Here is a 25,791-nt window from a genome sequence, read left to right as displayed (position 1 = left end):
AAAACCTTGTCAGTTACAGATGGCACCGATGTGTAGGAAACACAAAGAGTGTACCAGCAAGGAAGTCAATGTGCGTAACTCAGTTTCATTTTATAGAGCTGCGTGTGAGCAAGGAGCAATTAGAAATTTCAAGAAGTGTATCATTTACAATAGCACCCAGAATTGGAAACATTAATCTGACAGACTGTGTGTGTAGAATTGGTATATTGAAAAATTATAAAATACCAATTAAATAAATCAAAGGAAACTTAAATAAGAGATGTCCCATGTCCACAGATTCAGAGACTTGCAAATCTCAGGAGGGCTATCTTTATAACTGCCAATATGCAGTTTTTCATCACCGGCCTGTTCGAAAACTTACACAGGAAAGCAAATAGAACAACCGCTCAGTGTTGGCCCCAGGAATAACCAGGTCTTCTATGGCTAAGTTCCTTCATGTACATATCCAACAGTTTCACATGGGAAGCAGGGGGTAAGTCTGTGTAAATATTAAACCTCATGTGCCTGGCTGCGGAGCCTTAAGAAGGTGGTGAGTTTTGCTTATGGGCTGAGGTAGAATTTCCTGAAATCGTCCAGATGCTGTGACCTCAGCGAGGCTCCTACTTGGTATGCAGAAACCTGTGCCCTGCCACCACAGAACTGCTTCTATCTGTAGCTTCAAGTTGGGAAGTGGGGAGTTTCTTAGATCCCATCTAATATTCCAGCAGGCCAATGGTTTCTATACAGGACTGTCATAGACATACCTCAGGTTTAGGGTCTGGCAATAAGGTAGCAGAATTTAAAATCTGATAAGGTTTTATAGTAAGGTCTGGAGTTTGAAAGAAAAAAACAGTCTGATACTTACTGGATTCTGTTATTGGAAGCCCAGTGAAGGCCTTCCTGTGGAGTTTCAAGGTCCTGGGAATGTTTGTAAACTGACCAAAGTTAGTTACTTGAACCATTGTATTTGTTGGGCTTTAGGGCATCAGGTTTCCAGCCAAACCATGTCAGGATGAGAATCCTGGTTGAGGCTGGTGAAATTTTAGTTTTTAATATTATTGATTATTTAGGGGGCATGTATTCCTGTTCTGTGTTTACTATATAGGTAGCCAAAACATAAAAGTTTGATTTTGTTATGGATAGTTGAGGCTCCTTAGGGGTTCATTTGTGGACTTTGGAGAACCCCTTAGCTCTGTACTGGGAGGGACTAAGATCTTGTTAACCACTGGAAGCACTGTGGTCACCTCTCTCTGTAGTGACTCTCTTTTATGTGGAGCATAGCCCATTAAAGTCCAGTCTTTAGAGGTCTCCATGAGCCCTCTCTGATCAAGAGGCCTCTCTGCACTTACTAGAGCTGTAAGACGCTTATAGAGGTGTCTTATTGTTGCGTGGTCCCCTGAGACCTAGCTGATAATGGAGCAAGAGCAAAAGTGTTGCCCTCATTTTAGCTTTAAGCCTGACAGGGCACTAGAAAAATCTATTATACTCATTCTGGAGAATGAATAGTGGATTTAAATATAGTTGCCTGACAGATATTAAAATAAAAATTGACTTTAAGACTCAGTTTGTAAAGATGTTAAAAGGTTGAGACACTGTAGAAACTGTAAGCTATTACTATGATAAAATATGAAGTATTTTCTCATTCAAAGTAATTTTTCATCAGAAAAAATGTTTCATGCCTATAACTTTTTATACTCTTTTCTCAGACTTGCTAATATGCTTTTGTCTTAGTGTCCTTTACAAAATCCTTGATGTAACTTGCATATTTTTTAAAATCCTAAAAGCCTGGGCATTGGACATGTCTTTTTTCCAGAACATATTTATTAACACTTAAGTTGTTAGTTATTTGGTCACATTTCTATAATATTTCATTTAAATTATTTGGTGTCACTGTTTATTCAAAAAATAATTTGTTAGATTTGTTTAAGTCATATTAATTAAAAGGACTTTAGACTAAGGTTGTGTATACACCTGTTTACAGCATTTGGGGGAACTTCTTTATGTGAACATATCACATAACAAATACCTATAGGTTGCACACAGAAACTTACATAAACAAAGGTATCAATTCATAGATCCAAGCTGACAACTGGGATCAACAGTGACAAGATGACACAAAGTATTAAATGAGATTAATGATTAGGAAGGCTCTAGAAACTCAAGGAACTTACTCAAAGAACACACTTGTATACTCTTAGTAGATGCAAGGTAGAGAATTTGTATCTCAATAGCATAATCTTACCTAAACATTGAGAAAGTCTACCGGACTAGCTCAGGCTTCCTATGTAGACTTAGGTTAAAGAAGTAAACTGGTTACCAGGAAATGTTCAGGCAGGCAGAGGTCTAGAATTGAGGCCCACTTATAGAATGAGGAAATGCTCAATGATCTAGATCTTGATCAAACATAGACTAAGTTTTTGATACTCCATCCCAGGGCGAGTCAGAGGGGATAAAAGGCAGGAGACTCATTGTGGGTCCTCCTTGAGATGCAGTCTGTGCCCTGATGGTCTCTGTTGCAGGCAACAGGGGTTCCCTGTTGTCTGGAGTGAAACCCAGTCTCCGCACACATCCTTCTTTCTGGGAGTACCCGGAGGAAGAAGGAGCCTCCCACCCTGTGGAGGTGAAAGCCTGTTTCACTCCAGAGTTCAGGCTGTCTGGTTTGTTGGTCATGTTTCGTGAACCATGAAAGGTACAGACTGAAACTGGCTGCCGGGCAGTAATGAGGGAGAGGGGACTCACTGACCCGGAGAAGGCCGAGGTACCTGCCTGTCCCTTGGATCAGGATGTCTGGCAAGCAAAGGAAAACTGTGGATAGCAAACACCATCAGACACATGCTCAGACAGGGAGTGAGGGGAGGGGCAGGAGGAAGTCCTCTTGTCTTGTGCACATTTCCACCTGGATGAGCTGTGACTGTCACAAGGCTTGCATTCAGGGAATAAGGGAGGCTCCCCTTCACCCGTGGACTGTATTGGTCATTCCTCCCTTTTCTGGTGCCTTCAGGCCCTATTGAAAAGTAGTCTTGGCCAGGGTTCGTCAAGGAAGAGAGATATAAGGCTTTACTTAAGGAAGGGAGTGAAAACTTGTTATCTGGTCACATGGTGACAGCAGTCCAGTGTCACAGCTCCAAGGCCATTAAAGCTCACTGAAGAGCTGCCCCAGCCAGAGAGCTTCCAGTGCCACTGCTCAGCTGACTGCTACCAGCAAAAGAGGGAAGAAAGGTCAAGGGAAGCAAAGAGAGAAGTCTCCATCAGGCCACCAAAACTGTCCTCAGAATGAGAAACTCAAGGCACGGTGGTTAAAGGTATTTACCACACCATGGTTGATGCTGAAGTTTTAAAAGAGAATATATAGATCTGGTGAGATCACTCCGCGGGTACCACGTGTGCCATACAGATGTAAGGGCCAGAGAGAGTTTCCATTGCCCAGAAGCCATGTAAAGTCAGGTATGGTAAGGAAGAACAAATCTATGACCCCAGTCTTCCCACAGTGAGATGGAGTAGAGCCAGGAGAATCCCGGAACCTCACAGGCCAGCCTGCCGGGTATAGGCAGCACCAAACAAGAGACCCTCTTCTCAAGGAAGCTGGAAGGTGAGGACCAACCTTCGTTTTCATCCTTTGACCTCCACACGTTCAGTGGCACGTGTAGGCCTACATTCATACACTTGAGCACATACACACCGAGATTCTAAGAATGCCCATCGTGGGAGAGTCAGAAACCAGAGGTGCAATCTCAAAGAGGAAGAAAGAGACCATCCCTCCTGTGAGGGAGCAAAGGGGATTTAGTAATTAGGAGAACATGGCATTTTAATTACTGTTCTAGTGCTGTAATGAAACACTATGACTGAGGTGGTATAATAAGAATGGTCCCATAGGCTCATATATTTGAATGCTTAGTCACCAGGGAGTGTATTGGGGAATAGGGAGCTACGCAGGGTAGGGTGTCATATAATATTTATTGAGGTAGGCTGGGCAGTGATGGCGCACGCCTTTAATCCCAGCACTCGGGAGGCAGAGGCAGGCGGATCTCTGTGAGTTCAAGGCCAGGCTGGACCGACAGTCTCCAAAACAATACAGAGAAACCCTGTCTCGTAAAAAAAAAAAAAAATTTATTGAGGGAGAAGTCACTTACATGAGAAGCCGAGAACCAAAGGTCTGTTCGCTGCTCTCCGAGACCAGACCAGAACCCCGACAGAGAGCCAGCGCTCTCCTGCACGGCCCTTTATTTCCCACATCCGTACGCACTGGTAGCCATGCCCAAAGCGGGCATGGTCAGCGGCCCAGGTATCTAAGATCTCTCCCTACAAGAGTGGAACCGTTGGAAAGCATTAGAAGAATTAGGAGATGTGGTTTTGTTGGTGTAGGTGTAGCCTTGTTGGAGAAGTGTGTTACTGGAGGTGAGCTTTGAAGTTTTATAAGCCCACACCAGACCCACACCAGTACCGCCCCTCTGCCTGCAGATCAAGATGTAGAGCTCTCAGTGACTGCGGAGTGTGGCAGCAGGTAAGGAATTGGGGAAGGAGCTGAGAGCTTATGTCGTGATCCACAATCAATAGGCAGAGAGAAAGAGAGAGTCTGGGCCTGGCTTGGGCTTTTGAAACCTCAAAGCCCACCCCTAGTGACACAACTCCTCCAAGAAGGCCACACCTCCTGATCCTTCCCAAATAGTCCCGGTAACTGTAGATCAAGCTTTCAAACATACGGGCCTATGATGGCCATTCTCATTTAAACCACCACAGTTGGTCTTGCCTCCTGGGCCAATTGTGGGAGGTCCGTATTTAATGATAAGAGGCGAGGCACTTGCTATCCTGTAAGGTAGTAAGCTTCATAACACTCTCTTTCTTGAGGCTGGCTGTTTGGAGTGAGGTACCAAGAGTCATTAGGAGTTCAGCTTTGGTGTTTGCATAAAGCGTTTGAAGTCACTGTGTCAGGCAGCCATGGTTGTATTATTGGAGACCGAGGCAGTTTGCATGTCATTTGTGTCCAGTTTGCCTCCAAACTATAGTTACTTAGGGGGAAAGTTTGGCATTTTCTTACTAAGTGTTAACGTGTAGTTACTGTATGGCCCAGATTTCTGGGTGTTTGTCCAAGACAAAGAAAAACGCATCTGTAGAAAGTCTTATATTACAAGAATAGCAGCTTTGTTCAAAGTTTTTCCACCTGGAGCCAATCCAGATGCCCTTTAACCAGCAAACAAGACATCTATGAATGAATCTCAGACGCATCTTGCAAGGTGAAGGGAGCCATACCCAAAGTGTTTTATATGAACAGTATGATTCAGTCTGATGATGTTCTGGAAAAGACAAAATTCTAGGGACAATAATCAAATGGTGGTTCCAAGGGGTTGGCATTGACTTGTAGCATTAAATGCAAAAAGAGAATCTGAGAGGAGAAGCTGTGGGAAGGGGAGTATTCTGTATCATACAGAACAAGTCATCAGTTCTGTATTTAAAGCAGGAAAAAGCAAAGCTTCCTCTGAGTTACTGTATTATATTACTGGGTTTTAAAATTAGACCAGTAAGCATTTCTTAATGTCTTGGATAGCATCCCCGGATAGATCTCTTTCTTCTTCAATGTTCAGATCTAATGAATAGAACCAACTTTACTTATAACATTTATCTTTAATATTTAGTTCTTCTGTCTGTGAGAAAAGACTTCTGCGTGTTTTCATTTCATTTTAGCATCGTATTCCAGAGTCTCTCTGGAAGCTTCTTGCCCCTTCTATTACTTTAACTTAACTGGCTTTTTTCTTCTTCTTTCAAATCTCTTACTTTTCATCTTCCACTATCCTGCCTGGCGTCTTTAGACCCACTGTTGTCTCCCTCTGTTAGAAGTTATATGACTGACTGTCAAGAGCTGGTACCTGGGGGAGGCAGAAGCCATGTTGGAGGCAGGAGGAAAGCGGCTGCATGAATGAAATTTGATGATCTGTTTGTTTCTTGTGATGATTTGTGATGTGTGAATGTTAAGGACCCCCAAAGAAAAGGCATGGCTTATATTTTAGTGTGTACATTGTCAGCTACCTTTTTTGAAATTTTTATTTTTAAATTTAAATTAGAAACAAGGTTGCTTCATATGTCAATCACAGGTTCCTCTCCTTTTCCCTCCCCTCCTCCCACGCCCTCTCACCAGCCCCCCCCATGCCCCCTCATTTCCCCAGGGAGGGTGAGACCCTCCATGGGGGTGTCCATAGTCTGTCATTTCATCCAGGGCAGGACCTAGATCCTCCCCCCAGGAGTCCAGGGTGAGAGTGCATCTCTCATTGTGGGATGGGCACCCAAAGTCCATTTGTATGCGAGGGATAAATATTGATCTATTACCCAAGGCCCCATAGATTGCCTAGGCCTCCTCACTGACACCCACATTCAGGGGGTCTTGATCAATCTGATGCTGGATTCCCAGGCATCAGTCTGGGATTCAAGAGCTAAACCTTGTCAGGTCAGCTGTTTCTGGGGGTTAAACCAGTCCAGTCTTAAGCCCTTTGCTCATCAATTCTCCCTCTGTCTCTGGGTTCTAGGAGTTCAGCTCAGTGTTTAGTTGTGGGAGTCTGCCTCTGCTTCCATCAGCCACTGGATGAAGGTTCTGTTCCCTAGACTCTCTGGCCATGGGACTATAGGCTGGCACTCCCCATATCTATGTCTAAAATCCATGTTAGTCTTTTTGTGACTGGGTTACCTCACTCAGGATGGTTTCTTCTAGTGCCATCCATTTGCCTGCAAATTTCAAGATTCCATTGTTCTTTTCTGCTGAATAGTACTCCATTGTGTAAATGTACCACATTTTCTCTATCCACTCTTCAGTTGAGGGGCATCTAGGCTGCTTTCAAGTTCTGGCTATTACAAATAATGCTGCTATGAACATAATGGAACAAGTGTCCTTGTTGTATGAATGTTCAGCTACCGTTTTACTTACATGAATATAACTATAGACTATCTGGCTTATCTTTGAATGCACTAAAGTTTTAATTTGCCCATTTCTAAGTAGTTTTCTACTTTACAGTTTTTGGTGGCTATATAATATGCTTGAAATTAACAACATGTGTGTAATAGGCAACTTAATTTTTCTTTCAGGACATACATCACCATTGTAAGTTAAATTTTATTAATATACTATTTTATCAGCGTATAAATTTTAGGTTTCATTATGACAGTTTTCAAATGAAATTTGTATTGGATTTGTATTACCTTCCCTGCTTCTCCTCCCCCACCCCATTTCCCCATGCCAGGACCACCAGGTTGCCTTCTCCATCCCCTGCTGGAACCACCATAACCTGCCTTTATGCTTTCATGTGGCATATGACCTCCCGCCTCCTGCTCCAGTCCGCAATGTGTCTCTCACCCTCTCAGCTCCCTTTCAGTTTCTCACTGTGCCCCCCCTCCGTGTTGGGTATGTTATTTAGTGTCTTGTATAAACTTTTATTGATATGCATGGAGGAGTTGGAGAACAATCCCCATTTCATCCCTATTTTCTAGTTCTGGTGTCGGGTTTTTGTTGCTTGATAGGAGGCATGGTTGATTTCGGGATATTTGTACCTGTGACTATATTGCTCTTCCTAGTCACAATGTTCTAACACCTCCAGCTTGGTGTTTTTCTTTTTCTTGATCGAGGTTGCCACAAACTGACCATATATTAGTTACTAATTAATTGTAAGGATAGTTGTGGACGATAATGAATTTGTGTTTTAAAAATAGTCTCATTTGTGACTAGGATAGTCTACGGATCTTTTAGTAGTTTTTAACTTGTAAACTTAACTTGTTGTAACTTTAAAATGTAAACAGAGCCTCAGCTGCTGCTTCTCACCATTTCAGGCTTTCTTGGGTTTGCAATCCTTGTTTAATTTCTTTCTTGTTGAAAAAAAAAGTAAGGGTTTGTTGAATTTTTAAAAACCCACTTCCGGTAGACCTGCATTCAAAATTCAGTGGTAAACAAAGAGGGAAAATCCCTGGCCTTCCCTCATTTCCTCCTTTGAGTGCTGAGTTATTGAAACCCAACTGTGCTCATGGGGCACAATGCAGGCGTCATCTTTTGGTGACTCTGTTTTCTGCTTGCAGACATTGCTGTGGTGGAGATGAGCGATGCTTTCCGGCAGCCATCCTTATTTTACCATCTTGGGGTGCGAGAAAGCTTCAGTATGGCCAACAACATCATCCTCTACTGTGATACTAACTCCGACTCTCTTCAGTCTCTGAAGGTAACACCCTTGTTCACTCAGCATTTGACTTCAGCACCAGCAGTGAGGGGAGCTTTTCTGTCATCCAGAACATTTTCAGTAACTTACATTTGTGAAAAGTTATTTTTGTGGGTGGGGTAAGTGGGCAGGTATTACTGGCAACCTTGTGAGGTCTATCTAATGGAGTATGAAAATGTGATCATACACTAGCAGAAAAACTTGGTTCATTTCTGAGTTACAGGTCAAGTTTCACCCAGTAAGATTGTGTTAATAGGAAGCCACCAGTAGCAATCTTGGTGGCATGTGCCTGTAATCTTGGCTCTTAAGGTTTTGAAGCAGGGGGATCCTGAGTTCTAGGTCACCCTGGGCAACATAGAAAGAGATCCTGTCTTAAAATGCTAGAAACAAAGCAAGCACCTATAATAACAAAATTCACAAAACAGGAAGTCATCAGTCCATACCTTTGATAAAGATCATATGAGATATACCAAGCTTAGCCAAACCACTGGGGACTTCACTGTGCCCACTTGGCTCCAACTAAAAGTATGCCTGCTACTTGAAAGTGCTTTCAATAGACCTTCTCACTGCATATCCCCAGAAAACTGGGCCTAATTTCAACTAAGATGGGAGAAGACAACAGAAACTTTGTTTATTCTGTAAAATTCAACATGTATAGTATCATTTTCTCTGTTAATTGGCAACTACCAATATAAAGGCATTTCCTCCATCCAACATGGTGGACTGAAAGGCTCTTGCTATGAGGTGTGTGGCATACAAATGTAATCCCATTACTCAGGAGGCACAGGCAGGTGGCTCTGTGTGAGCTGAAGGCCAGCCTGGTCTACATAGTGAGTTCCAGGACAGCCAGGACTACATAGTGAGAACCTGTCTCATAAACAACAGAAAGAAACTTAACAAGGGGTACTTGCCAAGCAAATGATTTTACAGTGTGCGATCATAAGTATGCTGTAAAAACCAGGGTGCTGGCTCCGAGACCACTCATGTCCTTTGTGAAACTTGCAGCGAGCTTCATGAGGCCTTCTCTCAGTTCCATCTCCCAGTTTCCAAATCAGAGTCAACCTTGGGAGATGAAGCCCTAGAATCTCATGGCTTAGCTGATGTATCAAGGCCTCCAGCCAAAAATCCCGCAAAACTCTTAGTATCAGTTTGCCTTTATCTACTCCCTGAGGCGTAAGCAATGTTGCTGCTTCCAAGTGGCCTACAGAGCTTCATTAAATAAGCACATTTCATTTCACTGCCTTCCGACACTGCTGTTCTGGACATGAGAGGCACACCAGCACAGTCCTAAGACATTCACGCCTGCTTGGCCTAAGTCTGCTTTCCACTGGAAAGGATCTTTTGGCTGGCTGCCTCTAATGTGTTCCTGTGACTTCCTACTTTTGTTATGTTAGCAGTTGCTAAGAGTGGGATTGTTTCATTTATTCTTGGTCTTCATTTGTCTTGGGATCAAACTCGACCCTTGCATTCACCCGCCCCAAAATAAAATGAAATAAAATTTAAGAAAAGAAAAAAAATCTCATCATGGAAGCTATAGTGCGACACAATGAGTCACACAGTGCGTCCTTTACTTGCAAGTGTTCATTGCAAAGTCATTGGTCTGGTTCACGGCCTCGGGTTTCTGCTAAACCATTAACACGGAGCCCTCCCTGGGACCCCTCTTGGATATTTTGTAGTTGCCCTGTGTCGTGGAGATCCTGCAGCTTTGGGTCTGTAGGACTGACCCCTTCACCTGCTCCAGCAGGGTGGATGTTGGGGTGAGCCAACTCATACCCCTGGTTCTGGGCCTGGGTCCTTGCAGGGTTGGTCAGTCCACGAGCTCTCCCCAATTCTCACCACCAGGGTGAGTTCTCTGGAATCGCTCTGGCTAGTTCGCCCTATGTATCTATGAGCATGGAGTTGGTTCTCCTATTTTCATGGCCTCAGGGTCGGCTCACCCACACCCTGACCATCAGGGCCTGCTCTACTGTGCTGCTTAGGCGAGTTGCAGGGCACAATTTCCCGAGTGCTGCAGCTGGTTAGCGGGAGGGTCAGCTCCCTCGACTACTGCAGGGGGCAGGGGCAAGGAGGGGAGGGCATCTTCCCCTTGCCCTCACCACCACATGGCCGACAAAGGGGGTGTGGCCAGCTGTTCCACTGCCACACCCTCAGGGCCAGCTCACTCACTTCCCAGCCAATAAGGTCAGCTCTACTGTACAAGGTAGCAGTTTCTATTTGTCAGTAAATTCTCAAAAAGAAATCATAGAAAAAAAATCTTAAACATGTAGGCTCCTTGAAAAACTAAAATTCTTTAAAATTTATGGCTGCATTGCTTGAAAGAACATTTAATATCTAACCATGTCATGTATTTGTGGTAATATTTATAGTTACTTATTTATATTTTTATTGAAAATAATTTTTTCATAAAGTATATCCTAGTCACAGTTTCCTCTTCCCCAACTCATTTTAGCTCCTCCACACCTCCCCACCCACTCAACTCCATGCCTTTTCTTTCTCTCTTTCTTTAGAAAACAATCAGGCATATAAAACAAGCTAGAAACACACACACACAGAGAGAAAGAGAGTGAGAGCAAACATGAAAAATACAAACCCATAAAAGCATATAACCAGACCCTATAATGTATAAACAAAAGTCCAGTGAGTCCCCAAAAAGCCAAATGAGACAGAAAGTCTACAAAAATACCATTGAGTTCATTTTGTGCTGACTATCTAGTGATAGGTATGGGGCCTATCCTTAACTGTGGTTAATATATACATGAGAAATAAACTGTTTTGAAGAAATGTTCTCACTTTGAGAAAGGGAAGTTGACTCTTTCTTTGGGATTGCAACATTTTCACAGTTTTCTTTAAATATCAGGAGAGCTTCAAATATCTGCTAGGATTTATGGATAAGATACTCTGCTAAGATTTTTGTTCCCGTGAAAATATGGGATGCTAGTAACCATTAGTTTCTGGTTTGTTTCATGCATCTAAAATGATCAGGGATAGCGCAGTGAGTGGTAACACATGTCTGGACTCCACTGGCTAACTAGCTGTGGTGAAGATTCCTGCTTTTAAAAAGAAGTTCCTCCCCATCCTCCCACAGCTTGATAACTGAGACCTCTTAAAGAGACAGACAACAGATTATGAGAGGCATACACATCTGCTAACATGCCAGCACTCAGGATCACTACGTGGAAAATCAAAGAAGGCCACCAACGCCCAGCTTATTTGCACAACTTTTAAAAGAGCAACTTGACAATGCCTAATAACGGCAATCATTCTGAGATGGGAGAGTTTTGGCCCTGGATATGTGTTGTAGAAAACATGACTTACATGTAAGGAAATACCATCAAGAAAGTTTATGTAATATGGTATATAATTTCCTTCAGAAGAAATAGTAAATATGGGAGAATGACTAAATATGTTTTCGTAGTCATTTAGTGGAATATTATAGAACATTTAATGTGGATCAACTAGAACGTTAACACATATACATAGCATATTTCATGGTTGTATGGGAAATGATACTATATATTTATGGCATCGTACCGGCTATACAAAAGGTAATGATGTGCATGACAATGCAGTAATACACATTTACATTATGATGGCTAGACACGTGCTTGGGTTGCAAACAACATTCAGAATAATTACCTCTTTGGGTGTAGAAGCGGAACTGAATTGATAGGTGAGAAGCCATCAACTGTATCTCTAATGCAATCTAAGTTTGGGTGGCAGAAATGTGAGGTAGATTTTATACACTTGAAACACTTGACAATGAACAATTTTCAAGGAAACAATTGTATATGCCTCATTGCTTTCTATGTACACTTTGATAACTACATACATCTGCATATATCTGCTTGCATCTTGGTCATTTGAACTCCCAAATATTTTTAGTTTATTTTCCCTCGTGGTCTGGCTGCAATTGTAAGTCTCAGCTGCATTTCTTTCTCTTTCTGAATTGAGCATCTGCTCTTCCCCCGTTTGCTCCACTGCAGAGGAAGTGCCTCTCCAGGGTTGGCTGTGCACGTGGCCGATGGCGATGCAACTTGTGCCAAATGTGATGGTTATGTTGATTATCTCTTAGTCAAGAAATTTGGTTGTATTTTCTCTTAAGCCATTGCCTGGAAAGTGCTTTAGAGATGGGAATTTCCTTAACCGACTGTTGTCTATGGCAGTCTGTCTGTGTACTTACCCCCACACTGTTGTCTATGGCAGTCTGTCTGTCTGTGTACTTACCCCCACACTGTTGTCTATGGCAGTCAGTCTGTCTGTGTACTTACCCCCACACTGTTTTTACTGGCTATGGTGTATACACACTGGCCCCACACACCCTCTCCTCACCTTGGTGCATTTATAATTTCCTAGTTGGCATCTGATCTGCATCTCTCTAGGAAGTGACACTAGAAATGTCATGTGCACAAGCCCAAATTTGTAACAACATCATTAAGTCATCTCTTTAAAAATCCAGCTGCTTTTACACAGCACAGCAATTCCTTAAAATATTAAAAATAGTCGAGCATTGGTGGCACGCGCCATTAATCCCAGTATTCAGAAGGCAGAGGCAGGTGGATCTCTGTGAGTTCGGGGCCAGCCTGGTCTACAGGGTGAGTGCCAGGACAGGCTCCAAAGATACACAGAGAAACCCTGTCTTGGGGAAAAAATTAAAAGTAGAATCACAGTATGATCCAGCAATCCTACTTCTGGCTATGTATACAAAAGGTCTAAAAGCAATACATGAGAGAAATATTTGGATGCCCGTGTTTCCAGCAAATTGTTCATGATAGCAGAAAAGTGGGCATGACACAATATGTCTGTTGATGGAGGAGTAAATGCACGAAATGTATGCACAAATGATGGCAGATTCGTCAGAGATGAAGGGGGTCCTGCTGCGGTGTGGATGACCTTCGATTACCTTGATTGCTCTACGCCGTCTTGACCTGTGGCCGTTTTTTCTGCCAATCTCCTTTAAAATGTGCATATAAAGTTGGACATTAAATCTGGTTCATGATAACACACTCATATATAACTGAAGTAAATAGTTGTTGTTCTGAAAGTTATGATATCCATATTATCCGTTTTTGTTCTTATGCTAGTTTGTAGTAAATTAGAACATCCAAATATTTTTAAAATTCCTTTAAGTTTAAGCTAATTACTTATCTGTAGTGTGCAAATCCACTCAGATTACAAAAACACTTTGAAACATATATACATATATATACATATATACATGCATGCATACTTTCTTTTCAATCTTGCAATATTGCTTCCTTCTCTTAAGCTTTATCCTTCTGGAATTCAGTTAAAATGTCCAACTTGAGACTAAATTTTAATTTTTCCAAAGGCATATAACGCTTAGCTTATTAATGGACTTTCCCCGGCATTTTTAAATACACAAACTTAGTTGTTGGTATGAAGCACTCACTCATTATCGCTTCTTTAGAAGTGACTTACAAATAGGATGCCATGAAATCCTCCGCCATCAGTGAACCGGAAGCATCGGCCTTACTGCTTTAAGCAGCACAGCCCGTAGTAGACCCTTCTGACAAACTCTTGCGTGGTTCTCCTGCTTATCATCTAGAATCAGCAGTTTAAAAATGGGCGTTCCTGACTTGGTCCAGGTGGTCGTACTCTACATCATGTACCCTATTGTCACATGAAGCCCTGTATCCTGTACACTTTCTGTGTCACAGGATAGAGCCCTGTATCCCATGCACTTACTATATCACAGGAAGCCCTTCATCCCATACAATTACAAAGGATGTCACAGCAAGCCCTCTTGTTGTTGTTGAAAGAGAAAGCCTCTTGTTTCTGTCACTTACCTATTTCATAATTACTTTCACCTGAGCTGTAATCACTCCTTATCACACTGTGGAAAGAGGCGATTTGTAGGAAGAGCTTAAGCTTCTCTGAGGATTGTAAATCTGTAGGAACTCAGCAATGGTGCATCTTGTAAGGCATTATCTGCCTTAGAATCAAACAGCACTCTCCATTTTCTTTGTAACGTCTGCTCCTACCCCCACCTGCCTGCCCGCCCCCCCCCCCCATCTAGACTCGTGGTGCTGTTTGTCAAAGGGAAAAGAAAAGCTAGGCTGCTCAGGCCCTGGAAGGTGCCATTGTGTCCCCGAGTTGGCATCAGTCACTGTCATCATATGGAGAGACTCCTGATAGAAGAGTATCTTAAAGAGCAGAAGCGTCAGCAGCAAGCCATCTCCTTCTTTCTACAGTGGTCCTTTCTCTGGAATCTGATCATCACGGCAGTTCAACCCATCATCCTCTTTGGATCCTCCATCTTTCAAATTACCAGTGTTTTCCTCTGTCAAATGTGACTTTGTGCACAGCAAATCATTACACCTATGACCTTTTAACGATATAGTTTTTAAAGCAATGTCAGTGTGCACTAAAATAATTTGATTCAATGAGATGTTACTGAAAGAGGTCGCTAGTGGCGAAAAAAGAAAAAAAAGTGAATGATAGCAACAGCAACACAGCACAAAGTCAAGCTTGTGTTGAGAAGTTGTCAAAGATGTGTGGGTAGCTCCTCATTCATAACCAACCTGAAAGGATGTACGTGCCTACAGCAGAGTTTCCCGCCAAGAGATACGTTATCACTTTCCAGTTTTGCTATAATGGAACCCGATTTTTGACACAGATTATCCGCAGTGAAAGTTAAAGACTCCTCATATTGTTTTACCCATAATCATGACCAACATGGGTGCACAGCGTCGCTAGATCTGATAGGTAGGAGTTAAGTCCTTTGCTTTGATGTGATCAATACCTCATGTTGCCTATGGCGTTTAAGTAGCTTTACAAATGTACATCATTTAGTTTTAAACTATGATCCCGTGGGAGAGGCAAGTTAAGTACTCCCTTTCCGGAGTAGATAGAAATGATTTTCTTATGGTTAAGAAATTAGCCTAGAGGTACACAATTTAGGGCACACGCAGCGGGTGAGTGTCAGGATGATGAGTCCTACCTTCTTTGACTCATCATATAGTTCATAATGAGTTGCGTGCTCGCATGATACGCAGTGAAGGCAGAGGACACCAGAGAACAGCTCTGGGGGGGGGGCGGTGGGGACGGCATACTGGCTCCGGCCAGCAGCGGCAGCATTCATGTTCTGCAGAGCCTTTGGCTCATCAGGCCACCGGAGCACTTCTCTCTGTGCTGCTTCCGTTTCTGTGTCTGGGGTAGGGAAGCAGGGACAGTGGAGCAGTAGCTCCTGTCCTACGGAAGTGAGGACATACCATAGCTTATTCAACAGATTGCTAAGCGATGGGCATTTAAGGTGTTCCCTGCCTCTGCAGTTGCTGGGTACACTGTTCCAAAATTGTTCAGCATAAAGATTGGGGGTAGGGGTAGGAGTGTAGCTGGTAGAGTGATTGCCTAGCATTCAAGAAACCCTAGCATCACACAAACTGGGTGTGGTAGCACACTCCAGAAGTAGAGGCAAGAACATCAGGAGTTCAAGGCCATCCTTGGCTACAAAGTGAATTTGGGACCAGTCTGGGTTACATTGGGATTCTATCTGAAAAACAAAAAACAAACTACATTTGACCACTAAGTAGTTATAGAATGTACACCTGTCACACATACATTCATTAAGGCAAAACACCAATGCACATAAAAACAAGAATATTATTTTTAAAAAAAGAATTATCTTCTCTGAGAAAACATAGCCTATGCCATTTGTATCTTTCTTATGCCTTTTATCATGTGTGAGAGCCTTTATGGTTGCTAACTCTCTGTTCCTGTGATAAAATAGCTAACAAGAAACAAATTATGGGGGAAAGGATTTAGCTTCTGATTTGAAGGAAAGACCATCATTGCTGAAGTTCATGGTGACCCCTTTTTAGGGAGGGGTTGTCGAACGACCCTTTTACAGGGATCGCACATCAGATAACCTTCACATCAGGTATTTACATTACAATTCAAAACAGTAGCAAACTTAACAGTTATAAAGTAGCAACAAAAATAATTATATGGTTGGGGGGTCATTACAACATGAGGAAATATATTAAAGGGCCGCAGCCTTAGGAAGGTTGGGAACCACTGTCCTAAAGGTTTCATGGCCTCCTGAAACAGCACCACAGCCCCTAAGGATCAAACACTTGAGCTTGTAGTGGGCATTTCACACTCAAACCATAACAGGGTACACGTGTGCATGCATGTTCACCCAGACATGTTCTTTTAAAACGTAAACAAGTCTGTTTGAAACAAGGTCTTAACTTGATAGCCCAGAATGGTTGGGAGTTTGTTGTATAGCTCAGGCTTGCCTAAAATGTGCAATCAACTTCCCCAATCAGCCTCCTGAGTGCTGGGATTAGAACTGTGAGTCTGGCCTGCAAATGCTTTCTACCAACAAGATGGTGAGGTATTGAAGGGGCACACACACACACACACACACACACACACACACACACACACACACACACACACACACACACTACACGCGCACACAGCTCAACACTGCCCAGTACAGTTTCCTCTTCTATCACTTTTTGCTCATCTGCTGTTCTTAAATATACAAAGCACCTTACTTACTGCTCAAACCTGAAGCTCTTTGTGGCTACCCTGCCCCCTGCCAATCTAGCATCCGGAAAGCTGACCACTACGTCTCTGCTGTCACCTTGCTGGATCTGGCTGCTCTCCTGAGCCAGATGGACTCTCCAGAAAGACTCCACAAATGCCTTACATTCCCCGTTTCCATGACAACATCCATGCCATCTTTCTTAATATGCAGTCCCATTTTCTATTTTCTAAATCACGACTTCCTCACCAGGAGTGAAGCTAGTATACCACAGCTTTTCCCAGATTCTCTCCCCAGTGTCTAGTTATTGAAATGCCTAGAGATAATAGGCACAGGCATAGATACCTCTTAATAAGAGCTTCTGTTGGGAAGCTGCACATTTAAATTATTTTCAGGAGCTCTTTACAACCTAGAAGACAGGGATATTGTCCAAGTGGTGCAGTTATCCCATTACATGCCTCGTTGAAAAACATCTAAATTACACTTACTTTGTTGTTGTCCTTATTATCTACGTGTGAGGTTACCATTGGCCAAAATACCCTTTATTATTTCCAGCTACTGGCATGATGTGACCTTTCTATTCCCCCAGTCTGTGAGAAAGACTATACTTAGGGAAATCAAACATTTTAATATTTTTCTCAAGGAGTTCATACCAGGTCAAGTAATTCTCTACATATATTTTCTCCAGAAGTAAGTTTTAGATTATTCTGTTTGGGAATTTGTACATCTTTGTGTTGTTGTTATTAAACTGTGAGGAACACTTTTTTGTCCTCTCATCTCCCCTAGATTGTAAATTTCTCATGTGCAGAAGGGTAAATGTATAATTTCTGACTGCAAACATAAATACATTTTCAATGTTTCTTTGACATTTCTGATTGCTAATATACGTGTTAATGCAAATTTACCTGCATGCAATAGTTCAGTAAGAGCTACTGGTTTTTGTTATAAATTTGCTAAATTTTTCCCCTCTTCTTTTTTCAGGAAATCATTTGCCAGAAGAATACTGTGAGTATTTTGCTTAACTTTCCAAAAATGTTTAAATCTTTTCTTTTCCATCTGTTATTTTAAATCTTCACAGATTATCAATTTTTATTTCTTTTAATCCTTTTTAGAGCCTCTCATATATTGATATAAACACAATTCTCTAGCACATCACAGTGAAATATTGTAACAATGGCAGACAACACTAGTACCTGCTTCTTGTATATATAGTTATATTTTAGAAAAAAACTTTCACAGTACATTCAATGTTATGGAATTACAGATGGTAGTAACAAGCATATAACAAAGTAATATACATGTGTGTGTATTACTCATATAGCAATATGTATGGATATATACATAAAGGCATATATATGTATGTAACATATAATCTATAAATATATATAACTTATATTATTGCCCATGCTTCTATTTGTCTGTCACTTATCTTCTGTGTTGAGACATTCAGTCAAACTCTTAGGATAGCTATTTTTTCCCCTAGTGCTGGGAACTGAACCCATGGCCATCTACATATTAGGCAAGTGTTCTACCAATGGGCTAATTCCCCAACCCCTGTCTCTAAGCACTGAAGTCTTCTTTGAGTTCAAACTACAGAATGCTATCCCTTCACACAGAATTAAATTAACAGGAAAAATGGAGACATTTAAAATTTTAAAAGACTGCATGATAAAAGTTGTACTATTACAGCAGAAATGGGAACAGACTTGTGGGTCAGTGGTTATATATTTTATGTGAGGAAGTAAGGCAGTGTTTAAGAGCCCTAAAGCAGATACGCATCTACAACTTAGTGGAAATAATATATGACCTAAGACCGCACATGATTTCTCCTGAGATGATGTGATTAACAGTACAATTGATAATTTTTCCTTGGATTAGCAAATGTAAGACATGTGTTCAAATTTCACCTTGAGGGAGCCTCACTGCAGCGTGGATAATGTCGCCACTGTGAAGTCTTACCATTCCCGTCTCAACAGGAAATGAGCACTTTTCACTCCATGCTTTAGTGCAGTGTAGCACATTTCCCCCTAGATACCAACTGAATGTGAACTGTGTGGCAGGCCCTGGGCTTGGTGCTTAACAAGGAGACTCACACTAGTGGTTGAGAATGAAAATAGTTAGAGACAGGAGGATCTCTGAGGCCAGCCTGACTCTTTGAAAGTGTGTTTGTGTGTGTGTGTGTGTGTGTGTGTGTGTGTGTGTGAGAGAGAGAGAGAGAGAGAGAGAGAGAGAGAGAATAAAAACAGCCATATCTGTAACTGTTACATAAGATGAAAAAGTAGAAATGCTAGAGTTTAGCTGTGTAAGAAGACAAGTAAACAAATAAACAGATACATTTTATAAACCTAGGGCAGCGTGATGAGCTGCAGATGGTGGCCATTATTACATCAAGGTCCACTGAAGGCATTAGCATTCCCTAAGCTTGAAGGGCGGGAAGGATAAAGGGAGCTCATACTCTGTGAGCACGTTGCCCATTGATTTACGTTCTGCTGTGACCTGGGAACAGGGTGTCCTTTGAGAGACTGATTTGTGCTCACCTCCTTCAACATGTTTGCATGCTGTGACCATTTCCTTCCAGATGTTTGACTCCTTTTCCACACACGCGTATATATAGTTCTTTAAAGATTGAAAGGGAAGATCAGCATTACTAGTTTCTAAAACAGTAAAGATACACTTTGAGTATGACTGTTTTAGTGGCTTTTCTATGCTTTGGATAAGATCAAGGATAGGTTTTAGATTTTGAGCATCAGGGTTTTACATGCGCACACATGTGAAAGTAAAATGCATCATGTTACATCCCCGTCCCTCTCTCCTGCTTCGGCAGTGACTTCAGTCAAAGGATTTAGTTGGGTAGTTGTGCTGTGAGATCCTGTAGCATCGTCAAAGGACAGTTTATTTTTCAGTCTTTCTGATTGGACTCCGCATCATTGCGTGAGAGACATCTTGATTTAAAACCCAAACCTCCACCTCTGGAAGTCTTTCTCGTATGCTGACAGTTGGGCGCACTTTTGCCTCACTGCTCATACCCAGGTGCTTCAAGCATAACGTGGTTTATAAATAGTTAAATCGGGATAGAAAAGCACCGGGCACTTCTCATGCTTGCAGTGATCTGTCACTTAGTTCCTGCAGGTTCCTGTGAAGGTGACTGGGTGGAGAGCAGGTAATACCCCCCTGTGAGAGTCATGTGAGTGCCCTCTTGGGGTGATCACAGCATTTGTCACATGTCCTGTATACTGCTCAACCCTTTGTGTTGCGTTGCTCTATGGGTTTTCTTTTAGAGGGCCCTGGCATTTCATCCACCCATGTCAAATAATACTGTGGTCCGTGTTTACAATCCCATCACGCACCCAATTCCCTGGTGGAAATTTTTGCATTCACTCCCAGGCTCTTGATCTAGTAAATCCATGCTGTGTCAAAGTAAGCATTCCATTCAAGTCCACTACAGGTTTCAGTCTCTTGAAGGTCTTCCCATAGTTGAGCTGCAGTTTGGGTTCCTGGAGTTCCTCAGAGAGCTGTGTGCTCATCCCTGAATCTGGACCTGCAGGCTTTCTTGCTTTCTGTTGATGGAACCATTCTTTGCAAGAAGCCGCATTTGGATTCACGTCGGCTCCTTCTCCTCCTTCCTGTGTATATGTGACTGCTTCCCTGATTCAGCTGATTCTTCTTTTAGGCGCTGAGCTCATGCTACTATTTCTTGGTTGCCGCTGCTGCAATCTGGTTGTGCCACACAGCTCTCTGCCTCCTTCCCTTAAATCTTGACTCTTGCTCTTTCAGTCCATCCTGTTGTCTACCCAGAATGCCAGAGTGCACAGCCACAGTTGTATTGTCTTTCCTGCCTTGAATCCTCTGTTGATTGCCGCCTGCTCAGAAAATACGTAGTTTAAAATCTTTAGCGTGCCCCTTAGGCCCTAAACTGCAGTGAGATTTGCTTACCCAGGATCATACAGTCCAGTCACCTTTGTCATCTTTCCAACAGTGTTTTTGTTGGCGCGAATATCCCCTCACTTGGCATAATCTGGAAACTGCTAGGCCAGTCAACCCAGGTCTCAGTGGCTGAAGGGAGAAGGCGCGGGCTGAAGCCAGCAAAGGGCAGAGTGTGCAGGGGTCAGGCTCCCGTGGACTGCAGTGGAAACCCCACCTTCACCCAGGCCCGCCGGTGGGGCTTCATGCAGCCCTAGGAAGTCATGTGATGTAGGTGTTAAGGACTGTCCGGAAGCTGGGAGGAGAGAAGGTGGCTGGTGCGCAGCGTGGAGGCGAGCGAGGGCCTGGGAAGCCAGTGAAAACCAATCCCAGAGACGCCGCTGGGTGTGGGGGCGTGGACCTCAGTGCTAGCAAAGAAGGGGGACACAGACAAATCTGAGGATCATTGAAGAGGGCAATAGCTAGGACTGCGACAGTCTCAGGTTTCAGTGAGCGGGAGACAGTGCAATACGGAGCTGGAAGAAAGCAACTGTTTCCTGGCCTTGCTCCCTGCACCAGCTTCCCAGGGAAGCCTGTTCACCGTGGCTCTCAGTAGTTTGCTCTCCTTCTATTGTGTCTGCCTGGATTTCTGATCCATGAAGAATGGAAGCTATGCTTAAATTGTTCTGTCTTAGCAAGTATTCCAGTAGTTATGTGTGACAGTACATACATATTTAATCGTTGATTAAAAAAATGCCTTATCCTGTGTAAATCCTAATTGTACTGAAGTAAGCAATTAAGGAAATTGGGAAAATTCTAGTTTCATGGGTCATAAATCAGAAATGTATCTTGTCTGTTTCCAATTGCACTCAGAACTATTATTTTAAATAATAATTTTAGTCACTGAAATGCAGCCCGGCATTTTTTGTCAGCGTGGTGTCCCTAGACAAGCTCCCTACTGTCTGGTGCCTCTTGTCTCCACAGATGTGCACTGGGAACTACACCTTTGTCCCTTACATGGTGACCCCGCATAACAAGGTCTACTGCTGTGACAGCAGCTTCATGAAGGGCTTGACGGAGCTTATGCAGCCCAACTTTGAGCTGTTGCTGGGGCCCATCTGCTTACCTCTCGTGGATCGTTTCGTTCAGCTTTTGAAGGTGGCGCAAGCGAGCTCCAGGTAACCTGTGCTCACACCGGGTGATGACCGTGCGGGGTGGTTCTGCTTCTTTTGCTTGTGTGGCTTGTCACATGTTCCTAGTTAGGATCCAGGAAACATGTGCAGTATCCTCTGAGTGAAGAAAAAAAAAAAAGAACAGGTGTGGTTAAACCTCATTCTCTTGGTTTATAAACTGCTTGCCCCCCCATCTATTAATTGTTTCATATCAATGGCAAAACTGTATCTGTGTGTATGTATGTATATGTGTGTGTATACATGCTAGTATGTATGTATGTATGTATGTTTGTGGAGAGAGAGGGAGAGATCCGTTATGGCTACATCAGAATAAATAAATATCCAGGGACTTTTATTGTAAGGGTCAGAACTCTGCAAACATTGCTGAGAACACAATTTAGTTAAGAATAATCTCCAGGTAGATGAGGTGCCTCCGCAAGTACTCGCTGCCCACCCTGACTGCCCGAGTTCAGTTCCTGGAACTCACATGGTGAAAGGAGAAGGGTGACTCCTGCAAAGCTGTCCTCTGACCGCCACATCTGTGACATGGCAGACAGACGCACATGCATGTACAATAAGTAAAAAGTGTAAAATAATCTTCTTGAGACAATATAGTTCTGGCTAGCCTGGAACTTTCTATGTAGACTCAAACTCAAGTGCCACCATGCCTGGTAAATGTAATTTTCTTTAAAAAAAAAAAAGAAAGAACTATTATTTATTTCTATTTGTGGTGATATATTGTTTATGATCTAATAAAGTTTGCCTGAAGATCAGAATGCAAAACTAGCCATGGCCATAGAAGTTTGGCAGTGGTGGCACACACCTTTAATCCCAGGACTCAGGAGACAGGTGGATCTCTGTGAGTTCAAGGCCACCCTGGGCTACATGAGAGTGAGTCAGTCTAAAAGAGAAACAGAGCTCACAACTTTAATCCCAGCACTTGAGAGAATATAAAGAGCTCAGTGCAGTCTCAGGAGCAGTCTGAGATTTGGTGAGAATGGTGCAGTACGGAGATGCAATCTGAGGTTCAGTGGATCTCCCTTTCTGTCTGAGCACTGGTAGAGGTGAGAGCTCTCTGGTGGCCGATTGCTTGTTTGTCTGATCCTCAGCTTGAACCCAATATCTGCCACTGGGTTTATATTATTCGTGCTAGATCTGTTAGTAGATAATGATACTGAGCCAGAAAGTTAAGGCTGTATTGTATTCAGATCATAGGTGTATCTAATTTATTTGGGATAATTCCCATCCAAAATAACAAGATGCAAAATAAAGTTTGGACAGTTTTTGAAATGTGGCAGAAACTGGAAAGAAATACATGGCCTCCCACCTCCCAAATGTCTTAATAATGCCAAATATTCAAGATGCTCCTTCAATACATCTTAATGAGCTAAAAACTACTCAGGGACAAATATCATACACTTCCTTATAACATTATTGTTTTTTACTGAATTATTTTCAGTAAACTCTTTGAAATGTATGGTTTTTCACCAGCCAGTATTTCCGGGAATCTATACTCAATGACATCAGGAAAGCTCGGAATCTATTCACTGGTAAAGAATTGGCAGCAGAATTGGCAAGGATTCGGCAGCGAGTGGACAATATTGAGGTTTTGACGGCAGACATTGTCATCAACCTGTTGCTTTCCTACCGAGATATCCAGGTGAGAGGATAGTGTCTCTTGGGTTCCATGCTGGAGGAGGAAGGGATGCTGGTGTTGGCTTCCAGCTAGCTAATAAGTAATCCGTGTTGCCCCATGGAGCTGACTGATAGCTTTCCACCCTGTGATTTCATGATGAATGGAAGAGACTCACACATGGTAACTTTCGGGATTATGACATACTCATATTTACTCTTCCTCAAAATTGCTCACATATCCAGCTCTTGGAGGCTCAGTTATCTGCTGTGAGCCTCAGGAACACCTGTCAGTCAGTCAGTGAGAGCTTTCTTTTGGCAAACAGCAGAAATTCTTAGTGCTTTCTGAATATATCTTTTACTTCCTGAAATTATGCTACCGAAAAGGATCATGCCAGGAGTAAGAAATATGCAGCTGATTCATTGTAAATTAGTGGTAAGATCTGGACGTGACACACTGGCCTATGGTGTCATTCCTACTGACATGTCTTAGATTGTCTTTAGGATCTGGAAAGCAGGATAAAATCTCTCAGTGAAGGATGTGGCGCTAGGGTTGTAATATAAAATCCAGGTAACTACTGGTTTCTCATTCCCATATGTAGCCTCTCGGCCCCAGGTAAAATTTCACCCATGAGGCTTGACACTTGAGAACTGTGGCAACTGGGAGTCTGTGGCTAGAGGAACTCCCTCACATGGGATGAAATCATTTTGTTTCTTAAAACAGAAGTTCAGTCAGTTGCTCCCTGGCCCTGAAAAGAACTGTTGGAACCCTGCGGACCAGGAGCCTGGCAGTGTGAAAAGAGCCAGTCCCGTCTCTGTGGTTTATTTGTTTTGTTTCTTTGGGTTTTGTCAAATACCATGTCTGTCTTCTTCATGCTTAGATCCATGTAGTAGGAACTTATTAGGAGAAACACAGAAATTGCTTCTTGGGTTTTCAATGGCCTCAAAGATTCTAACTTTGCTTTTAATCCCTTTCTCGGCTTCAGATGCCTGGCCGTCGAAAGGCATTTTGTTGTTGGAAGTTTCTCCTAGTGGCTTAATTCTGCGATGTTCTTTTGTTGATAGGACTATGACTCTATTGTGAAGCTGGTAGAGACGCTGGAGAAGCTGCCTACCTTCGATTTAGCCTCGCATCACCACGTGAAGTTTCATTACGCGTTTGCACTGAACAGGTGAGAAAACCCCTTCTGGGATGATGGGATGGCTTTAATCTTTACTGAGTCCTGTAACTCCCCAGCAGTTCCCAAGAAGAATGCTGTATCTACTTTAGCCGTGTGAAATACTAAAGCCTACCTTATGATTTCTTTCTGGGTTTTGTTTGTGTTTTGGGGTCAGGGTCTCACTGTGTATCTTGGTCTGGCCTTGAACTTCTGACCCTCCTACGTCCATCTTTTGAGTGCTGGTATTGCCAGCCTATTAGACCATGTGTGCCCCCACCCTGTGTGTGTGTGTGTGTGTGTGTGTGTGTGTGTGTGGTATGTGTTTTCTCTCCCTGTATGTTAGTAAAAACCTCTTATACTATTTGTAGATTCAAATTTTTATAATTATTTTTTCTCTGACAAAATTTGTGTTCCCTATTTATATTTTTATAACATCCTGTATGGTAATCAATATGACACTACTTTTATGCAAATATAGTTTTCCCTAGGTATTTGTTGGAAAGTGGTTCTAAAACCTTTTAAAGATACCCAAATCCCAGGGTGTTCAAGTCCTTATATAACAGTATGGCATTTCATGTAGCACATATACATTCTCTATATATTTCAAACCATCTTGGGTGCTGGAGAGATGGCTCATTGGCTAAAAATACTAGTTGATCTTCCAGAAGTCCTGAGTTCAATTCCCAGTAAGCACATGATGGCTCACAACCATCTGTAATGAGATCAGATGCCCTCTTCTGACCTGCAGGATACTTACAGACAGAAAAGTGTATAAATAATAATAATAATACCTATAGATAACTGATATCCAACACAATATGATGCCATGTAGATGGTTGTTATTTTGTACTATTTGGGGAAAAATTCTGTGTATGTTAAATATAGACATCTCCCCAAATATTTTAATGTATATTTGATTGAGCCCGGCACTGGGAACTCACAAACATGGAGGACTGCCTCAACTTCCCACGGTCCTTCACTTCATGATTAACTGAAGTGTATGGATAGTCATGAGGGAGTGAATGTTTTTCTCATCCAGAGACAGTTTCCCCATTACGCCTGTGAACACAGTTAATTAGGACCAAAACTCTGCTGGTGACATTTTAAAGTAAGTAACCACAAGTGTATCTGAGTCACTATTGACAGAGCTTCTCTCAGTTTCCCGATCTGCCTTCTGTCTACATCATAGCACACCTCAGTTCAGATTCCCAGCTACAGTCATCAAGTTGGGTCATCTGTGCTCTAAC

General features: G+C 42.5%; 1 protein-coding gene across 1 annotated transcript in view; it reads left to right on the top strand.

Annotated features, from left to right (window-relative positions):
• Nucleotides 1-25,791, top strand: part of Map3k5 (mitogen-activated protein kinase kinase kinase 5) — a 188,731-nt gene that overhangs the window by 53,397 nt on the left and 109,543 nt on the right. Inside the window, exons 2-6 of the mRNA XM_005065835.4 lie at nt 8,029-8,168; nt 17,662-17,685; nt 21,565-21,758; nt 23,244-23,412; nt 24,450-24,556. Of these exons, the coding sequence (XP_005065892.1) occupies nt 8,029-8,168; nt 17,662-17,685; nt 21,565-21,758; nt 23,244-23,412; nt 24,450-24,556 (634 nt within the window). The remainder of the gene's footprint in view (nt 1-8,028; nt 8,169-17,661; nt 17,686-21,564; nt 21,759-23,243; nt 23,413-24,449; nt 24,557-25,791) is intronic.

This window comes from Mesocricetus auratus, unplaced genomic scaffold (assembly GCF_017639785.1).
Source record: "Mesocricetus auratus isolate SY011 unplaced genomic scaffold, BCM_Maur_2.0 Super-Scaffold_100018, whole genome shotgun sequence".
NCBI classification, from domain to species: Eukaryota; Metazoa; Chordata; class Mammalia; order Rodentia; family Cricetidae; genus Mesocricetus; species Mesocricetus auratus.
The sequence above is the reverse complement of the archived record's forward strand: the minus strand, read 5'-3'. Positions and strand labels throughout refer to the sequence as shown.